At 43.3% G+C, this 19,140-nt stretch overlaps 3 protein-coding genes across 4 annotated transcripts; 1 reads left to right on the forward strand and 2 right to left on the reverse strand.

Annotated features, from left to right (window-relative positions):
- Window positions 1–61: 61 nt before the first annotated feature.
- On the reverse strand, window positions 62–2,417 carry g6pc3 (glucose-6-phosphatase catalytic subunit 3). Its single transcript, XM_067244286.1, has 6 exons — window positions 2,135–2,417; window positions 1,701–1,807; window positions 1,431–1,521; window positions 1,194–1,312; window positions 940–1,081; window positions 62–845 (listed from the first exon to the last, which is right to left on the reverse strand). The coding sequence occupies exons 1-6, from the start codon at window positions 2,353–2,355 to the stop codon at window positions 503–505; spliced, it is 1,023 nt and encodes a 340-aa protein (XP_067100387.1). The 5' UTR covers window positions 2,356–2,417; the 3' UTR covers window positions 62–502.
- A 1,886-nt stretch (window positions 2,418–4,303) lies between these two features.
- LOC136950216 (serine/threonine-protein kinase tousled-like 2) lies at window positions 4,304–14,099 on the forward strand. 2 transcript variants are annotated; one of them, XM_067244404.1, is made up of 21 exons: window positions 4,304–5,005; window positions 6,137–6,219; window positions 7,587–7,658; window positions 7,880–7,949; window positions 8,039–8,082; window positions 8,343–8,441; window positions 8,692–8,799; window positions 9,093–9,185; window positions 9,317–9,427; window positions 9,633–9,769; window positions 10,051–10,203; window positions 10,501–10,567; window positions 10,684–10,781; window positions 10,961–11,042; window positions 11,179–11,270; window positions 11,583–11,672; window positions 11,844–12,013; window positions 12,241–12,379; window positions 12,500–12,611; window positions 12,710–12,817; window positions 13,016–14,099. In XM_067244404.1, the coding sequence occupies exons 2-21, from the start codon at window positions 6,139–6,141 to the stop codon at window positions 13,187–13,189; spliced, it is 2,100 nt and encodes a 699-aa protein (XP_067100505.1). In that variant the 5' UTR covers window positions 4,304–5,005; window positions 6,137–6,138; the 3' UTR covers window positions 13,190–14,099. The 2 variants fall into 2 exon arrangements, with proteins under 2 accessions (XP_067100505.1, XP_067100506.1); XM_067244405.1 differs by lacking the exon at window positions 8,343–8,441 and having other exon boundaries at window positions 4,305–5,005.
- Window positions 14,072–18,781, reverse strand: becn1 (beclin 1, autophagy related). Its single transcript, XM_067244408.1, has 12 exons — window positions 18,750–18,781; window positions 18,059–18,187; window positions 17,883–17,947; window positions 17,651–17,709; window positions 17,432–17,522; window positions 17,147–17,283; window positions 16,805–16,999; window positions 16,410–16,556; window positions 16,076–16,225; window positions 15,913–15,973; window positions 15,669–15,811; window positions 14,072–15,409 (listed from the first exon to the last, which is right to left on the reverse strand). Exons 2-12 carry the CDS (start codon window positions 18,183–18,185, stop codon window positions 15,241–15,243), a joined length of 1,344 nt encoding a protein of 447 aa, XP_067100509.1. The 5' UTR covers window positions 18,186–18,187; window positions 18,750–18,781; the 3' UTR covers window positions 14,072–15,240.
- Window positions 18,782–19,140: the final 359 nt, after the last annotated feature.

Raw genomic sequence — 19,140 nt, forward strand, 5'->3', positions numbered from 1 at the left:
AAGAATGTGTTTCTATTCCATGATAACATTGTAATCTGTACAGTCGACCTGTATTGAAGAATAACATATTTATAAATGGCTACCAACATGTCCGGCATGTCAGTTATTTTATTTACTTCTGAGGTTAATAATGCAATTTAACAACATATGTAAACTAAAAGCACTTGGAGTAAGCTTTTTTGGTATCTACAAGCATCAAATAGTACAATATGACTAAAATAATTACCTTGGTTTGACCAGATGATGGCACTGTTTTAATCCGACACTACCACAACCACTTTACCCATTTGATAACAATTACAAAGAAGGCAATACAATGAGTGGTATTCAATATGAAGAGGAATCATACAATGCATAGATTTAATTCCCACATGCATCAATAGATGCACTGGAGGAAAGTCATTCAAAATAACTTAATACTGTTCTGTCTTTAAAGTCCATGTTTATCTACCTCTTTTAGGAGTGTCCATGAAAGTACAAGTTTGTCCTCAGAGGTTCATTTTCAATCCTTCTTTTTTTTGGCAGTTAGCAGTTGCACCAACCCAGGTATAAAGACCATGACCACCTGGGGCACTATGATGAATTTGAGAAAGAAGAGGCCGTAGAAGAGAGGCTGTGGCTGGATGGGAAGTGGCAGGCGGTTGACATGATAGAGAGCCATGGAGGAGAGGGCCAGGCACAGAGCTCTGGGGGCCCAGGGGAGAGTCCATCCTTCGGGCTTCCAATGCTGGGCCAGGCCTAAACCCAGAATGGCACCACAGTCACGTGTGAGTGAAGAGAAGGGGGCGGTGTCCAGCCGAATCCACTCAGGATGGGAGCACCACTTCTTAGCCAATGAAATGGACCTGTGAAATAGGCAATGTATGTTTGATTACATCAATGTACTCTATAACAAATAATTGTTATAGCACAGAAGCAGGTGAGAAGGGGTAGACTTACCATGATAGGTCGATCCCCAGCTGCCCTAGCGCTGTGTGGAACATTAGAGTACCGATGAGCAGGCCCAAACTGCAGCACACATAGAACCGTAAAGGCCGATGTTCAGGAACCGTACGGCTCAAAATTACTCCTATAATTAAGCCTGTTTGAGAAATGTGTTTTCAAGTTAAACATAATCCATGTTGGCTAATATCACATGTTCTACAATCAGGTGCCTAGATAAAGTTGAATTCGAAAGATAATGGCATTCTGACCTGTCAAAGACCCAACTATGACCTGATGGGGAAAGTGAGCCAGAATGAAGATACGAGAAAGTCCAACTGCGACCAACAGGAGCAGATAAAACAGGTAGGGTACTGCAGCTATCAGCACACTGTATTAGATGGAGAGAAATTATTATTAATTTCACCCTATATGTATGGGGAAATAAATATGGTGCAATGAATTAATACATGTTTACATTTGTACTGGTTTGAACGGACATTCAGTACCTGTGTGTACGGAAGTACAGACGTGAACCCAAGGAGGAAACCATCACCCACCAGACTGCCGCGGTAACCATAGCATGGCCAGATGGACTGCCTGAACGAAATAAGAAGAAAACTCAATCTTAACGATGAACTCATGCAAAAGTCAACACAATACGCGGCCAAAATATTATTTTTTACTACAGATAAATGATACAATGTTGTTTAGCTGTAGAGGGAAACAGGAGCACGTGCAAGATAGGCTGCTTTTATAGAATTGTGGATATCCTTTACCTGGACCTGTTTCACAAGTTGAGGCGAACTGATTGACCTTGGGAGGGTTATTTTCATATAAATGTGATTCTCCAATCCACCAAAAAGGTCTCTCCCCAAAGAGCATCCTGTCCAATGCGATAAAACATAAATTACATGTATGTATGCCTTCACATAGCCTGCTGTAAATGTTTAAAGGTTCCAACCGTTGTTTCATCATGGGACTGAAAACAAGGTTGAACCTTGCTTCAATGCGGAAGTGAAGAAAATATTATATTAGCTGTTAAATCAAATATAGGCGTAAAAATTTGAATATTGCATTTGTGAATACAACTTCAGGTTGACTAAATATGCATTCAGAAAACAAACATTCAGATGACAGACACCTGACTGAATGATACGCTCACGTGCTAGCTGGCTAGCTTTTCTGCTCCAATGACGCTGGAGAGTCTTACCATTTAAATATCAAATTTAACCACTCAGTTATAGCTGCTACCCAGACAATAGCCACTCCAGTCTTTTTGCTGAGAAAATATGCCAATGGAAAGATGAGAAGGAAGGCAGCTTTAGGGTCCCCGAGGTGAGTGGCAATCAGCCAAAGTTTTTCTTGACTCTTCGTTTTTTGCTGAAGAGTTTCAGCTATCAAGATGCCTTGGGTGTATATTGCATCCATCATGGGGTTTCAATAAAATATTTAAGTAAGATACTGATTGCAGAAAGTATGTTGATAGGGTTCTCGCAGAATATTTCAGCTCGTAACTAGTAATGTTGCCAGCGCCACGATGCACCAATAGCGCTCTAAAATCTCCAAAATAAAGGTCACGCAATAAAATACGTGTGTGTTGTGAAAAGTGTGCTAAAGTGCCCCATATTGGTGTGATGAGCTTGCGGCTGGGCTGAGCTGAATCTAAAGTAAGTAATACATAAATAGTCAAACGTGTAAATTACATATTACATGAATGAAATCTACCAGTACAAATGGCGTGCTGTCTTTTATTTTGAAGATTAAATCATCCTTATTATCTCTGCCTCCCCTCCAAAAGAAGCTTGACATTACTTTTGTGCAAAATTCAACGAGTTTTCTTTATTGAGGTCGAATACCGTTACAGTCGTACTTTGGTCAGTAATAATACACACTGGCAATAGCTGATGAGCTCAAGCCTATATATACGTCTATGGCTCAAGCCAATCTAAGCTCAGGTGGACAGCGCCCTACAATGTTGTCTTCGCTGATCAGATTGGCTGCTTTTTGCACCATGCTCCTGTCTACCTGAATTTGCCGTAAGGAAAAATAAAGTTACATCTTATCTCATCTAATACACATTCCAACTTAGAGGCTAAAAATAAAATTGTTACCAGTGTAATATATCTATCTGCAAAAATCTTAGAAATACCATTGTTAGATAGCAGGATAGAGTATATTAGAAAAAGCATGATGGAGGGAAATTGAATAATTTGAGGAAAAGAATGATAGAATGATGAAGAGACTCATTTTGAACATGAGTGAAAGAAAGCTCATGTGAATAAGTACAATGATAGAATGATAATAGGAGACAACATTAATCGAAAAAGTTTGTTGATAGAAAGAAGGATATCCATTGCCCGAAAAAAGTATTGAAAGGGTGGAGAAAATAATCATTTAAAAAGCAATAGAAAGATTGAAAGACAATTTTAAAAGATAGAATAATGGAGAGGTTTGTTGATTGTAAAAGAGTGATAAGTATGGAGATATGATAGCCTACTCTATGTAAAATTAAGAGAAAGGTAGATGTAAAATGAATGACGATGTCCTTAGTATAAATTTGCTACTGTCCTCTGCAGAAGATAGATTCAAGGCAGTATTTCAGGCTCCAGTCTCCAGTCAGTGGGGGCAAATTAAACTAGTGTGTGAAGTACAGCAATGTTTCCATCTTCTGGGCTCTTATATATTGCTGGTAATAATTGGTAGACTATGGCAACAGCGCATGCAAAACATTAAATAGTGTGTTCTTAGAACTCTTGATTGGGATTTTACAATACATTTTTACATATTTTTTTATTTTATTTTATATTACACATTTTACAATACATTCATATTAAGTTCATATTAAGAGTGTCAAATGTGTAAAATAACTAAATGTAAATGTAAGTTGTGATACAAAAGTGGAGGGTAAGGTGTGCACCTGTGAATGTATTTTACCTAGCATTAGCCTCCTCTTCCTCAAAAAAGACCCATCAAAGCCACAGCAGCACCACTGGGGACTGTAGAGGATAATACAATAGAGGGTAGCCACACATCAACCCTTCAAAGGGCATATTTAATCAACATGGTATCTGAGCAGGACAGAGTCCTACAAATAATATTTTTATACTCTTGATTACCTTAGAGTATGGGTAGGTGTCGTTTTTAGAGTTAGCTACTGTACAGGATAATTCAGAATGTAAAACTGAAATTGAGAAAATGTGTTCCAATCTAACTAGGCAATACAAAGTTTCATTAATATGGTCAATATCTATTCCATTAATGAGATTGATACATTAAGAGTTGTATTGGCAGAGGGACATTAAATTGTTCATACGCAACAGAATCCCTGCAACTTGACACAGCAGTCTACCTCTGCAAAATAGAATTAACCTGCCTGTGATTGCTGTTTTCTTGGTCCCTCCAGTCTAGCTTTGAAATCATTCACGTTGTGTTTATATATGTTATCCGAACAGTCGTACAGGATCAAATGGACTGGGATCTGGGGTTCATGGTGCTCTGCAAATAAAGCAGTACACAACCCTGTCTCTCTTGAGCTCGCCTTTGGATTGAACCCATCTCTGATCTTTAATCACTCGACTCAGTCTAATAATGCTAGCTGGCCAAAAGGTTGCTTGCTATTTTCAATGTAGCTAGCTTGCTAGTGACGTTAGCTTAGCTTATTTCAAGAAGTGGGGTCAAAAAGTTGTCGTCTTTTACTAATAACTGCAGCACAATGGCAATTTAAATGTCATTCGACGTCCTTGGAAGCGGATATTCAGATAGAACAACAATCGGGCCATTTTCAAGGAAGATACACAAACAACCCCGGGGTTGCCTGTGCAGGGGCGGCTAGGCGGGCGTGGAAACCCTCGAGGATCTCGGCCCATCAGTTTTTTTTTTGCTACCTGGCTAGTTGGTTAGCTATGGGTGCATTTTTATCTTTTTGAGTCCTAGTAGGCTACATGAACACGGACCATGCTGTATTAAACGGTTTTTTGTGTGAAGTGTCCGGGCTTTGGAGAGATTAAGGGACAGCAACCACAGCCTGAGCCCGAGAGAAGGACTAAATAAAGCCCTCGACTTGGAAGCGACACCGGTGCAGGTAGCTAGCTATGTGTCTCTTACGTTAGCATGTTTGCTAGCTCAATAACATGTTAGCCAACTAACGCAAAAAAAAGTTGTCTTTTCACCAGCTTTTTGTCAGTGGAGTTGATAGTTTGCCTTTTGCCAGTAATGTATTTTCTGAAATGCTAGATCGACGTTAGGCTAGATAAACTGGAAGTTACACTCTAGATAAGCAATTTAGCATAGCTGGTAAGTCTAGTGATCTAACGTTAGCTAGTACTAGTAAGGTACAGTAAGCTATTAAGTTAGGTAGCTACTAGTCAGCTAACATTATTACTACTTCTCGTGTACAGCTACCTAGTTTAGACCAGCACAACATTTTTAGCAACACATTTAGTAGTTATCTCACGTAGGAATGGATGTTTCTAATTTAACAACCCAAAACATTTTCTTGCCCTGTTACAGGTAGCTGTTTAGCTATTTAACTTAACTAGCTGACAAGCAAATGGGTCAAGGGGTTGTAGAGTTGGGTGTTGCCACTCATTACATTTCATGACACAGCCTAGTTTTTAACAGCTGTGTTGGTCTTTTATCCGCTTTGTGTTTGTGTATTCGAAGCTACATGTTGTCTATACAGTATACATAATGTATTATGTCAGTTGTTTACAAAAGAACCCTGATCCACTGAAGTCTAGTTAAAAGCATATTGTCTGATTTTATTGGGTCATCCATCCATTGATTAATGTGTTGAATGTCTAGAAGGCTCCCTGGATTATTTTTCCCTGCCAAATGATTTATTTGATTCCTGGCTTGGGCAATATTACTCTCTTACGAGGAAGAAGAAAGTAAGGGGCTCCGTCCACTTTAAAGATAATTTATCAAAATAAAAACCCCTGGTTTTAGTCAACATAGTACATCAACCTTTTGTTGCATAATACCTAGGTAATTGGACAAACTGATACCCTGGATAAATCTTGGCATTGCCGTTGTGCTTATTGTGTAATAATGATGCTGTGTAGCAGTAGTTGGAGTCAGTGTTCGGAGGAAGAATGAGTCATTCCTTGTTGCATCCTTTTGGAATTTGAAGTTCTTTCACCTGTTCAAACTGGCGTGTTGTTAATGCATTTTATCAATGTACTTATCTTCTAACCCCTTTGTCTTCCCGCAGACATGATGGAAGAGCTGCATAGCCTGGACCCCCGGCGTCAGGAACTGCTAGAGGCCCGTTTCACAGGAGTCGGAGTAGCCAAGGTCGGCATCTTTAACCGTGCTTCCACACAGCATTTCTTCCTGTCTATGTGTTACCACTTACATATCTGACATCTATATGTATGTGCATAGAAAGGGAGGGGGGGAAGGTTGATAATAGGTGGAGACCCCACTGATCTGTGATTAAGGAATTGTGTATGGGAGGAACGTTATAAAATGGAATAGTCTCTAAATTCACTGGCCAAATTGGGGCTTTTCCTAAACCCTGTAGTGTCTGAATGCGTCCTAGATGTCAAACAGGGTAGAGCAGAACACTTATCAACTTGCATTGATTGGCCCAAATTTACACTGCAGATCCTGTTACATAACCCATCCTTCTGTTATCCACAGCCCTTTGTCTTCAACAACGAAAATGTTGATTCTTCCCCACTCCACTAACCCCATAAGGCCTAGATCTTTTGTTGAAGTTCCTATCTCACCTATTTTTTTACTGTAACCTTATGCCAAAAACATTTCGAGAAATATAACCTGTATAGGGTACATTTTCAGAAACACAGGGGGTTAAATGGTCTTAAGATCTTACCCATTAAATAAAGATTTTGGCATTTGATAGAATTTTTTTTTTTTTGTGCTGATATGTGGAAAAGGCCTGTGCTGTCTGACAATGAAAACAGTATTGTTGAAGTACCGGGGCCCACAGGCTGCCAGCCAGACTGCAGGCGTGTATTTTTTGAGCCGAGCTTTCGGTGTGTTAGAAAATGGTTGCCCCCGGAGAGCATGTGACCCATGTGACTGCTGGGCTTCAGAACTGGCTGGCTTGATGTTGTCGGCTAGAAACAGCCTGTGTGTAGGAAGAGTGTGTTTGTGTCAGAAGGACAGTATTGAGTGAGTGCTCATGCATATGTGTGTCAGTGCAATGGGGCTAGGCTTGTGCATTTAAGTTTTTTTATGTAAGAGAATGTGTATCACAGATAGGGCTGTGCGACCTTGAGCAGGCAACTCTGGCAGCCCAGTTATCTGTTTATCAGTCATCTTTAGTTTAAGCAGATTGTTGGCAAGATGCAATGTACCCTGTAGACAATCATCGACCAGTCACTTGCCGGACAATGCAATGCAGCCTACTGCAAGTAACCAGGATGGGAAAATTACGTGGCTATGAGCCAATGCAAGTGTTGCATAATTATTATGATTTTACTGGTTACAATGATTCCTTTTGGATGTGGTTGAGTATGTATGGAGTTGCCTATTGCCAAAGTTGGATCACTTGGCATTGGATAATAACTTGGCATGCACAGGGATTTTATTGAATGAGCAACATCCCATAATTCAGCTAGTATGTGATGGGTTGCTAATGCTGACAACAACATGTAGGCCTATCCTCATTTACTAGTCTTCGGTCCTTTTTCCAGGGTTCAGGACAGAATGAATCATCCAACCAGAGTCTATGCAGTGTGGGCTCACTGAGTGACAAGGAACTGGAGGTCAGTACATGGGGACAACTGGAAGTTATCACAGTGGCCTCCAAAAGAAGATGTCAACCGTGGATTGGTATCCACGGTAAACAGTATTGCAATTAGTGCAGTGATTGGTCAGGGAACATTTCAAAATAATGCTGATGAAGTGATTTTCTGCATCCTGTAATGGAGGTACGTTTGGGTTTCAATGCAAGGTGTCCACCCGAGCTGTCTTTCTCCTCCCCCAGACACCAGAGAAGAAGCCTAATGATCAGAGAACGAGGAAGAGGAAAGGAGAACCGTATGACAGTGGACAGGGTCATTATTCTCCTACTTCATTTGCTAGCAGGCAAACTGGCCAACACTCGCATGGAGAATGTGTCATTTACAATTTTGTTACTTTCCAGGAAAAGGAGCTGCGAGAGGGCACAAAATTAGCGATTACTTTGAGGTGAGTGAATATCGTACCTATACGTGCCAATTGTCTCAATGACCTGGCAAGGGCTACACCTTTCAAAAACACCCTTGATTTATTTATTTGTGAATACCTAACCTTAACTCTGGGCTTGTTCTGTGTTTTGGAATTATCTCTCAAAATTACTATTCTGTCGCACTGTCTCCCCCTCTCGCTGTTTCTGACATTCTTCTCTTCTTTGTGCCGTCACTTCCTCCCTCGTTCTCGTTCTGCTATCGTTTCCCTCCCTGGTTCAGTTTGCCGGTGGTAGTTGTCCAGGCACCAGTCCAGCCCGGGGCATCCCTCCACTGGTGCGCTCCTCACCTCAGCACTCCCTCTCTAACCCCCCAGTGCCGGTGAGCTCCACAGTATGTCTTCCTTTCTCCCTCTGTTGCTGTAATACGTAACTAACAGCTCCATCATTAACTTTCATTCACTTTAACTCCACTAACTTTTGTGTTTGTGCAATTAGTTCAACTCATGTACTTTGGGCAACGTACACCTTTTTAAGAATAAATACCTCGATTCCATATTTCTCTCTCTCAAAAAAAAATCTCTCCATCTGTCTTTGTCCTTTGCCTCCCTCTCTCTTTCTGATTGGGTCAGGTCCAGCAGGGCAGTCCCTCATCCACAGGCTCCGCCCACACGGACCCCTCCTCCTCTTCCTCTCTAAAGCCAGCGCTGCCCTACTCCTCCTCTCACAAAGCCACTCAGGTAACCAGCCAGCCTACCCCATCATGCCCTGCCCTGGCCTGCCCCGTCAGCCTGCCAGCCTGCCCGCCCACCTGCACCAGCATACAGATGGCATAGACACAGTAGTCCTTGGCCCAAAGTTCATGTCTGCTCTGTTAGCTGTATTAAAACACGTTTTACTGTGCCAAAAATCACGTAAGGGTTAGAATATTTGCCTTCACACCCAGATTCAGTAAAGCCCAGGATTTTTGGGAAATCTAAAATCTTGCAACCGTTTAAATGTATGTTGATGGAATGTTTACGGTCCTTTGCAGTCGGACCTGACAATAGAGAAGCTAACAGCACTAGAGAACAACAAGAGCTCCGACCTGGAGAAGAAGGAGGGAAGGATAGACGACTTGCTGAGGGTAAGAACGTATAAAATCATGCCATTAATCATCGGTACACAACAACGGCTGCAATTCATTTCACATTTCATCCATTTAGTGTGCTCTTGTACCCAAAGCAAATGAAATGTCCTACATGTCCGTGTCCTCAGGCCAACTGTGACCTGAGGAGGCAGATTGACGAGCAACAGAGGATGCTGGAGCGATACAAGGAGCGCCTGAACAAGTGTGTCACCATGAGCAAGAAGCTGCTCATTGAGAAGGTGTGTGTGTGAGCTGTGTGTGAGCTGCAACCAAGAGCTGCAGCTCTGTGTGTTTTCAGTTCTCCTTGATGTCAAAAACGTGTTTGCGTATCAACACTTAAGTTGTATGAATACTCGATCAAATATATATCGGGTTGCATTGATGTGCCCAGTAAGTTTGTGATGAGCAGGTTTGCTGGAGTCCTGAGTGCATGTGTCTGTGTAGTCGAAACAGGAGAAGATGGCGTGCAGAGACAAGAGCATGCAGGACCGTCTCCGTCTGGGTCACTTCACCACCGTGCGACACGGAGCCTCCTTCACAGAGCAGTGGACCGACGGCTACGCCTTCCAGAACCTCATCAAGTACGCACACACACACACAACCTGATGGACTAGGCGGTAGTACACACGCACACAAAAGTATGTTTTTCCGCATATGGAAACACGCTGCATACAGGAACAAGATTGTGTTCTCGACCCCTCAAAGCATCCTGGATGGTGTCTTAATGTTTATTTCATTCAACAGAAGAAGCAACACACATTAATTAACATGAGAACTTTGGTTGAGCCGTCCTGGCATATCTTCCTCTGCAGACCCTGGCAGCCAGTCATGTGACTTGTGTCATGTGACTTGTGTGTTCCAGGCAGCAGGAGAGGATCAACACCCAGAGGGAGGACATCGAGAGGCAGCGCAAGCTGCTGGGGAAGAGGAAGCCCCCCGCAGCGGCCCAGATGCCCCTGCCCAGCCCAGAGCAGAACAAACGCAAGAGCAAGAGCAACGGCCAGGAGAACGAAGCGTCAGTACTCTCTGATACCTCTCTCTCTGATACCTCTCTGTCTCTCTCTCTCTGTGTTCGCACGTCTCCTAAACAAACACTGTGGGTTTGGTGTTCCTGAATGTGTCTGGTGTCACCTAGACCGTCACCTGGGGACAAATGTACTGTTATGGAATCAAAATCACACCTCAATGTTTTCAGATAAAGAATGAAAACACAATGTGTAAAAAAAATAAAATAAAAAATGTCTAAGCAAAAGATTTACTGTGGTAATAAAACAGAATATGGAGATTTATTTTTTACTTCTTTATCCTCCAGGTTGTCGCTTGCAGAATATCACGAGCAGGAGGAGATTTTCAAACTACGGCTTGGCCATCTAAAAAAGGTACTCCCATATTTCGTCCACTCCTTTCCTTCACTGAGTGTCCACCATGGCCCCACGCCTGCATAAACGAATGATTGACAGCTCTGCGCTCTGCTCTGTGCTCTGCTCTGACACAGGAAGAGGCGGAGATCCAGGCAGAGCTGGAGAGGTTGGAGCGAGTGAGGAACCTGCACATCCGGGAACTGAAGAGAATACACAACGAGGACAACTCCCAGTACGTCCCCTTCAGCACTCAGTTTGCTGGCTAACCTTTCCACACCGTCAGCCTTGTCATGTGTTGACCCCCTCGTCCTTGTTGGTAGATCAGACGTTATCTTATGTCATGGTGTTATGTAGACTGCTGTTGATAATGTGTTAAGGTTGTTCGCTGACCCGTTTCCCCCTCTACCACAGATTCAAAGACCATCCTACGTTAAACGACCGGTACCTTCTATTATATTTACTTGGAAGAGGTGGCTTCAGTGAAGTCTATAAGGTTAGAACTGCTTCTCTCTCATCTGCTTCTCCTGGAGCACATAACAACCTCTCAAATGGAAGAAGCTGGATCCACATCAGGTTGAAGGGGGGTTGGGGTTGGCTTGGTTTGCTTTCATCCGTCTTCCCCTCTGCAGGCCTTCGACCTAACAGAACAGAGATACGTAGCTGTTAAAATCCACCAGCTCAACAAGAACTGGAGGGATGAGAAGAAGGAGAATTATCACAAGTAAGTCGCAACACGTTCTTCATGTTTTAGTACCGCGATGTTGCTCGCTGTCAGCTTTTCCCATATGTTGATCCATCCATGAAAAAGGGGCTTTTAACTTAATCCTCACGAATGTCTCGGACGTGGAGGTTTAAATCATTGAGTACAAGCTGTTGATACTGGCTAACATTTTGTCCTTTTTCAGTGTCCTCCCTGTTTCATGGAAACGATGTGTTTGAATGTTTCTGTCATATGTACTGAGCTGATTGGAAATGCTTTCATCTAAATGAAAACAGTTCGCTAATATTTATAACCCTTTGTGCGTGTCCTCAGACACGCGTGTAGAGAGTACAGAATTCACAAGGAACTGGACCACCCCCGAATAGTCAAACTCTACGACTACTTCTCGCTTGACACAGACTCGTGAGTCTTCCAGCATCTATTTCGTTTTACTATTCAAATTTACGTTTTCATTTACGTTCAAACTGACATATAAAAGTATCCGTTATTTCACAAATGACCTGGGTATATGTTTAGTCAATCCTAGCTTTTGATGAGTGTAGCAGCTCACTCTGTGGTCCTGCTCCACCCCAGGTTCTGCACGGTACTGGAGTACTGCGAGGGGAACGACCTGGACTTCTACCTGAAGCAGCACAAGCTGATGTCAGAGAAGGAAGGGCGCTCCATCATCATGCAGATCGTCAACGCCCTCAAGTACCTCAACGAGATCCGCCCGCCCATCATCCACTACGACCTCAAACCCGGTTAGCTTCTCGCGTTTGACGGGGGGCGTCCTCGGCATCTTCATTTCACAAGTTGAAATTTACATAAGCGAGAATAGAACATGTACTGAATTTGTCTCCCCTAACATTTGAGCTTACATCAGTGTTGCACATACAGGATTAGGGTTCATGAAAACCGAGAGCTAACTTCCTCAGTGGTTTTGCATCACATGAAATCCCCCTCTCTCCTCTCTTCCACGGCCTGGTAGGCAACATCCTCCTTGTCAACGGAACGGCTTGCGGTGAGATCAAGATCACCGACTTCGGCTTGTCCAAGATCATGGATGACGACAGCTACAACTCTGTGGATGGGATGGAGCTGACCTCACAGGGGGCGGGGACATACTGGTGAGGACACGCAACCCTCTCCCCCCAAAGAGAGATCATTGCACCGCTTAATCATTTGTTGGATATTTTCGGGCAGTATCACAACGAGGCATGGTTGACCGTGTGTGCCCTCTCTCTCAGGTACCTCCCCCCAGAGTGCTTTGTGGTTGGGAAGGAGCCCCCCAAGATCTCCAACAAGGTGGACGTGTGGTCCGTGGGGGTCATCTTCTACCAGAGCCTCTATGGACGCAAGGTAGCTCTGAATGCTCCGACTCAAAGTGCAGATAACTCCGCTGCACGTTTCCCTTGGTCCTCCTCTGACTGTTCCTCTCTGCTCTTCTGTCTTTCCAGCCATTTGGTCACAACCAGTCTCAGCAGGACATCCTACAGGAGAACACTATCCTGAAGGCTACAGAAGTACAGTTTCCTCCCAAACCCGTTGTCACGACAGAAGCAAAGGTAGTTGTCTGAACATGGCTAGTTACATACCTCACATGTAATGTCTCCCCCCCTCTCTCTCTCTCTCTGTCACACACACACACAAGCTCAGACCTAGTCAACTGTAAACATGCAGAAAGACGCTCAATATTTGCATACAGCTTCAAATTGTCATGGTTCATTAAGCCCACCCCCCCTCCCTGTTTCTGTCTGCCTCAGGCCTTTATTCGTCGCTGCCTCGCCTACCGCAAGGAAGACCGCATCGACGTGCTGCAACTGGCCAGCGACCCCTTCCTGATGCCCCACATCCGCAAGTCCCTGGGCACCAGCGGGCCCCTGGCACCGCCCATGCCTTCCACCTCTAGCTCCTACAACAGCAGTGCCTCAAACTGAGGAGGGCCTACCACCAAAATAGACACTAGCCTCCTTCCTTCCCTGGCTCTTCTGGTTTAGACTGGGAGACAGGGATGGTATGAAGGAGGGTAGAACAATGAATAGGGTGGACAACAAAGAGCAGCGCTAAAGGCAGATACTGCTGAAGGAAGACCGAAGTGCTCCAAATACCAAATCAGCTAAATGAAGGGCCAGTGTGTGAACCCAACTGGGTTGCCTCTGCATGCATGACAAAGACAAACATATATACACACACACACACACACACCGTGTCTCAAAGAAGGGAAACCCTTGCTTGTACAGAGGAGCAGCTTACATGTCAAAAGCCCAGGAGAATCTCAACCAAGAGGAAGTTGAGATGACCAAGCACCTCCGTTCTGTTTTTCGAGAGTAGAAACATTGCTCTTTTCATCCGTTACTGCTTGAAACATTGGACTATATTTCTAAATAATAGAATTATCAATTTAAATGCCTTGTGAACATTGAACTGAGGACTTTTTTGGAAGGACTCAGATGAATGGGGGATTTCTCTTTGGTGACCAAAGTTCAAGGCATGCCTGACTGATACGGCATCTCCATTAGCACGCAAATGTTGACATCGTGAAGATTGATGGAAGGCTTGTCACGTTTGACGCTTGTTTTGAATATTTTATTGGATTTTGAACTGGAAGTGGACTTCTTATCGGTGGTTCAGTCCATATTTTTTCATGAGATTTCCTCCCTAATGTTTTTCTTAACTTTCAAAGGGTGGCCAAATATACAAATATGTGTTGTGAGGAGGGGAATGAGCCTCAGCAGAACTGCATATAAACATTAAATCCAACCGTGGGTAAGACTTTGGCTTTTCATGTTACTCTCAAAAAAGGATGACTTAAGGCAGACTAAATTAAAAGGAATTTATTGCAAATCATGCAGTGTTAGAATTGAAATTGTACAAAGACGAAATACTTGCAACATTATAACAGTAGTGTGGAACCTGAATTCTCTCTCAAACAGAATATTCTGCAGGAAGAGAAACTTGAATTACTTTTGTCGTAATATTGGAATATGCACACCATAACTCAATGAAGAATGCCAATGAGGTATCAGAAACCCAATTATGGTCTAAAATAGTTTACTTCCATGTAATAACACTAATGCTTCTTACTACAGGGTCAGTGCAATGGCAAGATAATGCATAAGAAACATGCTAAATATATGGATAGCAAAATGACACATACTGATAGTATCACATTCCTTATTGCTATTTGCTTTAGCTTGCTGTGGCACAAGGATGCAATTTTGTATTTAGAATAAGTAGGTGTAGGTTCATGACATTATTTGTGTAGGGATAGAACCATACAATGCATCACACAGTGATAGAGGCATATATTGCCTTGGGCTCCTTATCACCAGACACACAGAAGAGTAGTAGCAAAAGAATAAAAGTTGACTAAATGAAAGTGCCAATTTCACCAAATCACATTAGGTCCTAACACTCAGTGCACTCTGCAAGTTTGATATGAAAGATGTAACACATATCTAACAAATGTTAAGAGGACATGAAAAATAAAATTTCTTCTGACAGCGTCCAAACGTAGACAAATTTAAGTGTTCACCCGTGCACAAAATCTTTTAGGTTTAGCCGTTTAGCCACCAAAAGCCATGACTAATAAGAAACACATTCAAATAATTTAAACTGGCTCACTCTTGCTCATCTGTGATCATTGCAATGTGACACGCAAATACAGATCTTTTACCATTGCCAGTGCAATTCAGGAGCACAATGATGTAGATAGGATTGGGATCCACTCGCTGCGAGAGAAGATTCAACTCTGGATTGTGTCCCTAAAGTCTCACAGGACTCAATTAGGTTTGGGTAAAACATTGTAGATCTATCCAGTTAATTCAATAATTAGGGGTTCATAATTATTGAGGCATGTCACTGGATGCCAGAGGATACTGGAATAGGAGCAGGCCCCAGATAAGTGAACGGGAGACAAGACGGACATTTTCTGAAAAGTCAAATTCAGAAAATATATTTCCTCTTTGTCAACTGGCGCTTCTTCATCTTATCGGTTGTAGAACTGGGAGGAGACCCAGGCCAGTCCCCACTTGAGGTTTGTCAGCATGAACTTCAGTGCCTTGGTCCACTGTTCCTCTGAGTTGAACTGGGTCTTGATTGAGTATGAGCCCCCGCTGCCTCCAGTGTCCTCGATCTTCCCCTTCTCAACGTCCATCCTGAGAACCAGCAGGGGGGGGAAACACACTGTTACATTGCTTTCCACAGTTTGTGTTTTGGGGTGAAATCCCCAGAATCCACTCCTGAAGCTCTCGGTATTAAGACAGTGAAAGTGCATATCAAGGTCTGTCTACATCAAGCTTGTAGTAAAAATAACTATGTATTATGAATAAACATTAAAGAACTGCTTTTATGTCAGAATATGAAAATTAAAAGTTTAGAGTGACTGAACATGATGATTGCCGATTTCTTGCTGACCTATAAGGGAGGCAGAATCCTGTGTCTCCCTTCTCCACCTCCTCTTTAAACTGCTGCACACAGTCTAGGAAGGCTACCATGGCATGGTCAAACTTGTTGTCCCAGAAGAACCGCAGACCCCCCGAGCAGTAAAGTGGGAGCTCCTTCAAAGGATGAAAATAAGTTACGGGGCTGTGAGGTACATCCAAATGTTTACATCCGATGGCAGAGGTCTCTGTAATAAGCATAACCATGATTTCTATACCTTGGCTTTGTCTGTTAGTGACTCCAGGTAGGAGTGATTTCCGTATGGAACCAGGCGGTATCTGTAGAGATATTTGAACATTTACACAACGTTGCCCTCACAATCAGTTTCATGTGTGTGCAACATCTTAACATTGTGATTGCCCCCATGTGTGAGGTGTGACCTCTGGAAGCGTAGGCCCATCTTGTTGGCGAGGGCATGTAGCAGCAGAACAGTTTGACCCCAGGCAGCGTTGATCTCGTTCCACTCCACGGGGACACTGGGTAGCCGGCCCAGGCGGAAGTTGTTGATGGTTCCAAACTGACCGCTGTGCCTGGGTGCCAGAACACACAGGAACAACCGGGTTACACATGTCAACTTCAGCTTTAATTTGTTGTGGAAGCATTGGATTAAATGAATGTATTAAATACAATTGGGCAGTGTCACTAATGGAGTTCACCTATCTAATGCCAATTTTGCACTGGTGTACAATAAAGTGTGTCCATACGTGAACTTACCAGATATGGAAGGTAGCATTGAAGACATTGGTCTTTTTCAAGCGATCTAGTTGGATCTGGCAGTATCTCATTTGGTTATCCACACTCTTCAGCTCATCATCCAGCTCCAACTGTTGCCGCTTAAACTCGCTATACTCCTTCTGGTGCCTGTCAGATGGGGGGGGGGGGGGGGGTGAGGGGGGTAAGAGGGTAATCTAGCTGAAGTGCTTGATATGTTTCTCAGTGAAGTTTTTGTTTATCAGAAAACCCTCATGAAGGGAGTTATTACTACTTGCGTAAGGCCTACTATCCATCGCTTTGTAAGCTTGTCCTCCCTCTCCCTATCACACATACAATGTTTGTAAATGCATTTGTCCGGTGATCTATCCCTGATCCCTTCCCCCTCACACACTCACTGCAGCTCCTCTGTGTCTAGCTGCTGGGAGAGGCTCCGCCCCTGAGCCAGGTCTGCAGCCACGGCAGCCCGCTGCTCCTCCACCGTCTCCAGCTCCTGAACCAGAGACGACTCCTCCTCCCGGAGCCGCTGCAGCTCCTTCAGCAGGGTCTCCTCTTCCTCCACCTGCAGGTGGGACAGCAGCTCCAGACAGTTCCTCGGAAGGGGGAAGAGACGAAGGCGAACACATACTCACTCAATGACAAAAAAAAATACATTTAGTTGTAGTAGTGGTCTTTGTTCAAAGGATTTGTGCCCATTAATTATTGTGAATTGTCAGCACTGTTCTGTTAAGGCCACTTACTTATAGTTCTGACACTCATTTTCTGTGATGTTGAGCTGTGTGTCCAGATGATCGAGCAAGGTGTCTGTACACTCCTCACACAGTGGGTGGTCTACATCTGTCTGCCCTGACATGATGTCAAACAGGTCACTTGTCACCTATGAGGGAGGAAAATGGGATGAGCAAGATCATCACTAAACCTACCAAAAAGACATTCACCCTATGAATATTGTGCATATACTTTTCCAGCCATAACATAAAATGGAGCCATTTAAATAAGTTATCAATGACATAGTTCAATCTCACCTTCAGCCTGCGACTCAGGTTCTCCATAGTGCCTCCATCAGATGCTTCTCCAATCAGAGTGAAGCTATTGGCACTTTCTGTGGACATCATTCTAACAGAGCATGACATGCTGGGTGAGAACTAAGAATGTGTAGCTAATATTAAACAGTATGGACTAAGGTATGCATAGGCCAAGCCAGATGTATCACAAAAGTGGCTAAAGTTAGCTGACCATCCTACCTTGCAGGAGGTATGTATTTTCTTGCTACACCATCCTGCTTTGTTTCCACAAAGGTCTCCTGGACAAATGAAGACATGTTGAAACATTTCTAATATTTCCCTCAGGCTAGTGTTCCCTCTGAGTCTAGCATATTCCCCTAACTCCTATGAGTTTGGTGTTTTTTATATTTGTTGAGGGGTATACATGAGAGGGAGGATGATGATGTAGGATAGGGCCAGAACTGTATCTCACCTCTGGTGCACTCTCCCCTTCATGGTTTTCAGTCTGTTTGCTTGGTGTAACAGTGACCAATGGAGCTGACGAATCATAAAAAAGAACAACCATGTGATAGTCTAGACATCCCAATGAAACATCTCTGTCGATATGGATAGGCAAAGTAAATGTATATTTGTGTGTAGGTCACATACCAATGAGTTCCTGAATGGTAACACGATCGAGCACATTAAATGATGTGTCCAGCTTTAGAGGTTGACTACAACGTTGACACACAAAGCTGACCTGCATGGTGGTGCTCGAGGACTTGGAGCCCTCCATTGCTAGAAGAGAAATACATCCACTCAAAATGTAGCGAACACTTTACAGTCTGCTTCACCAAATGTCTCGAAACCCAGTAGTGCACCTAGCTAATAAGTACATTACTGTCTATGTTGCTAGACTGGGTTTACGATAAGCACCCTAGCGTTTAGCCGCTAGAAATCACAGTAACTACAGTGGCTAACGTTGGTGCCTTCTACTGGCAAGTAAAGGTAGCATCATTGATGTAGCCAAACAGTCGAGAAAATCAGGGGAGGCTGCATTGACATCGAAAATGGTGCTGACATAGCAGTGCAGGTCAAATTTAGCTACTCAACCAAGACTGTTTATTAGCTAGGAAAGCTCGGTAGCTGTCAGCAGCTATGGTAGCTAGTAGCACTAGCAGGCAATCGTTTTCAATACTAGAGAGTAGCTGTTAAATCATCCATGGCAGTAACTGAACCGGATATCAGCAGTTGCAACAAGCTATGGATTTCTAATGAATTGTAACATAACTAACTTCTCCTCGAATGGGTTTTAACGATAAAGCAAATACTGAATATTAGTTAGCATGACTTTTCTTACCACTGACCGAATACTTCCTAGACCGTATTTCTGTTTACGACGGATGTGACGACGGATGTGACGATCATGAGAAAGTTGCCTTGTGATAGTCACGTGACAAAATAGTTGCGGGAAAACCAAAACACTACGAAACAGGAAGATCTACTGGTAAGTTTTTTGAGAAATAACGTGAAATATCCACCACCAGTAAACACCGTTGAATAATGTTTATATTTGCAGTATGTGTGATGTTTTATTTCTTTATTTTTGCTACATGAAAGACAATCTCCTCAACGATGTAGCTATCCACAATCGTTTCTTCTCTTCCCCAGTGACGCTGTGTTGTCTGTGTAGCCTGACGCAGAGCCATGGCTCTGGCTAGACGTAGCTTGCTAACCTGTTAAATGTTTTG

This window comes from Osmerus mordax, chromosome 10, assembly GCF_038355195.1.
Source record: "Osmerus mordax isolate fOsmMor3 chromosome 10, fOsmMor3.pri, whole genome shotgun sequence".
Lineage (NCBI taxonomy): Eukaryota > Metazoa > Chordata > Actinopteri > Osmeriformes > Osmeridae > Osmerus > Osmerus mordax.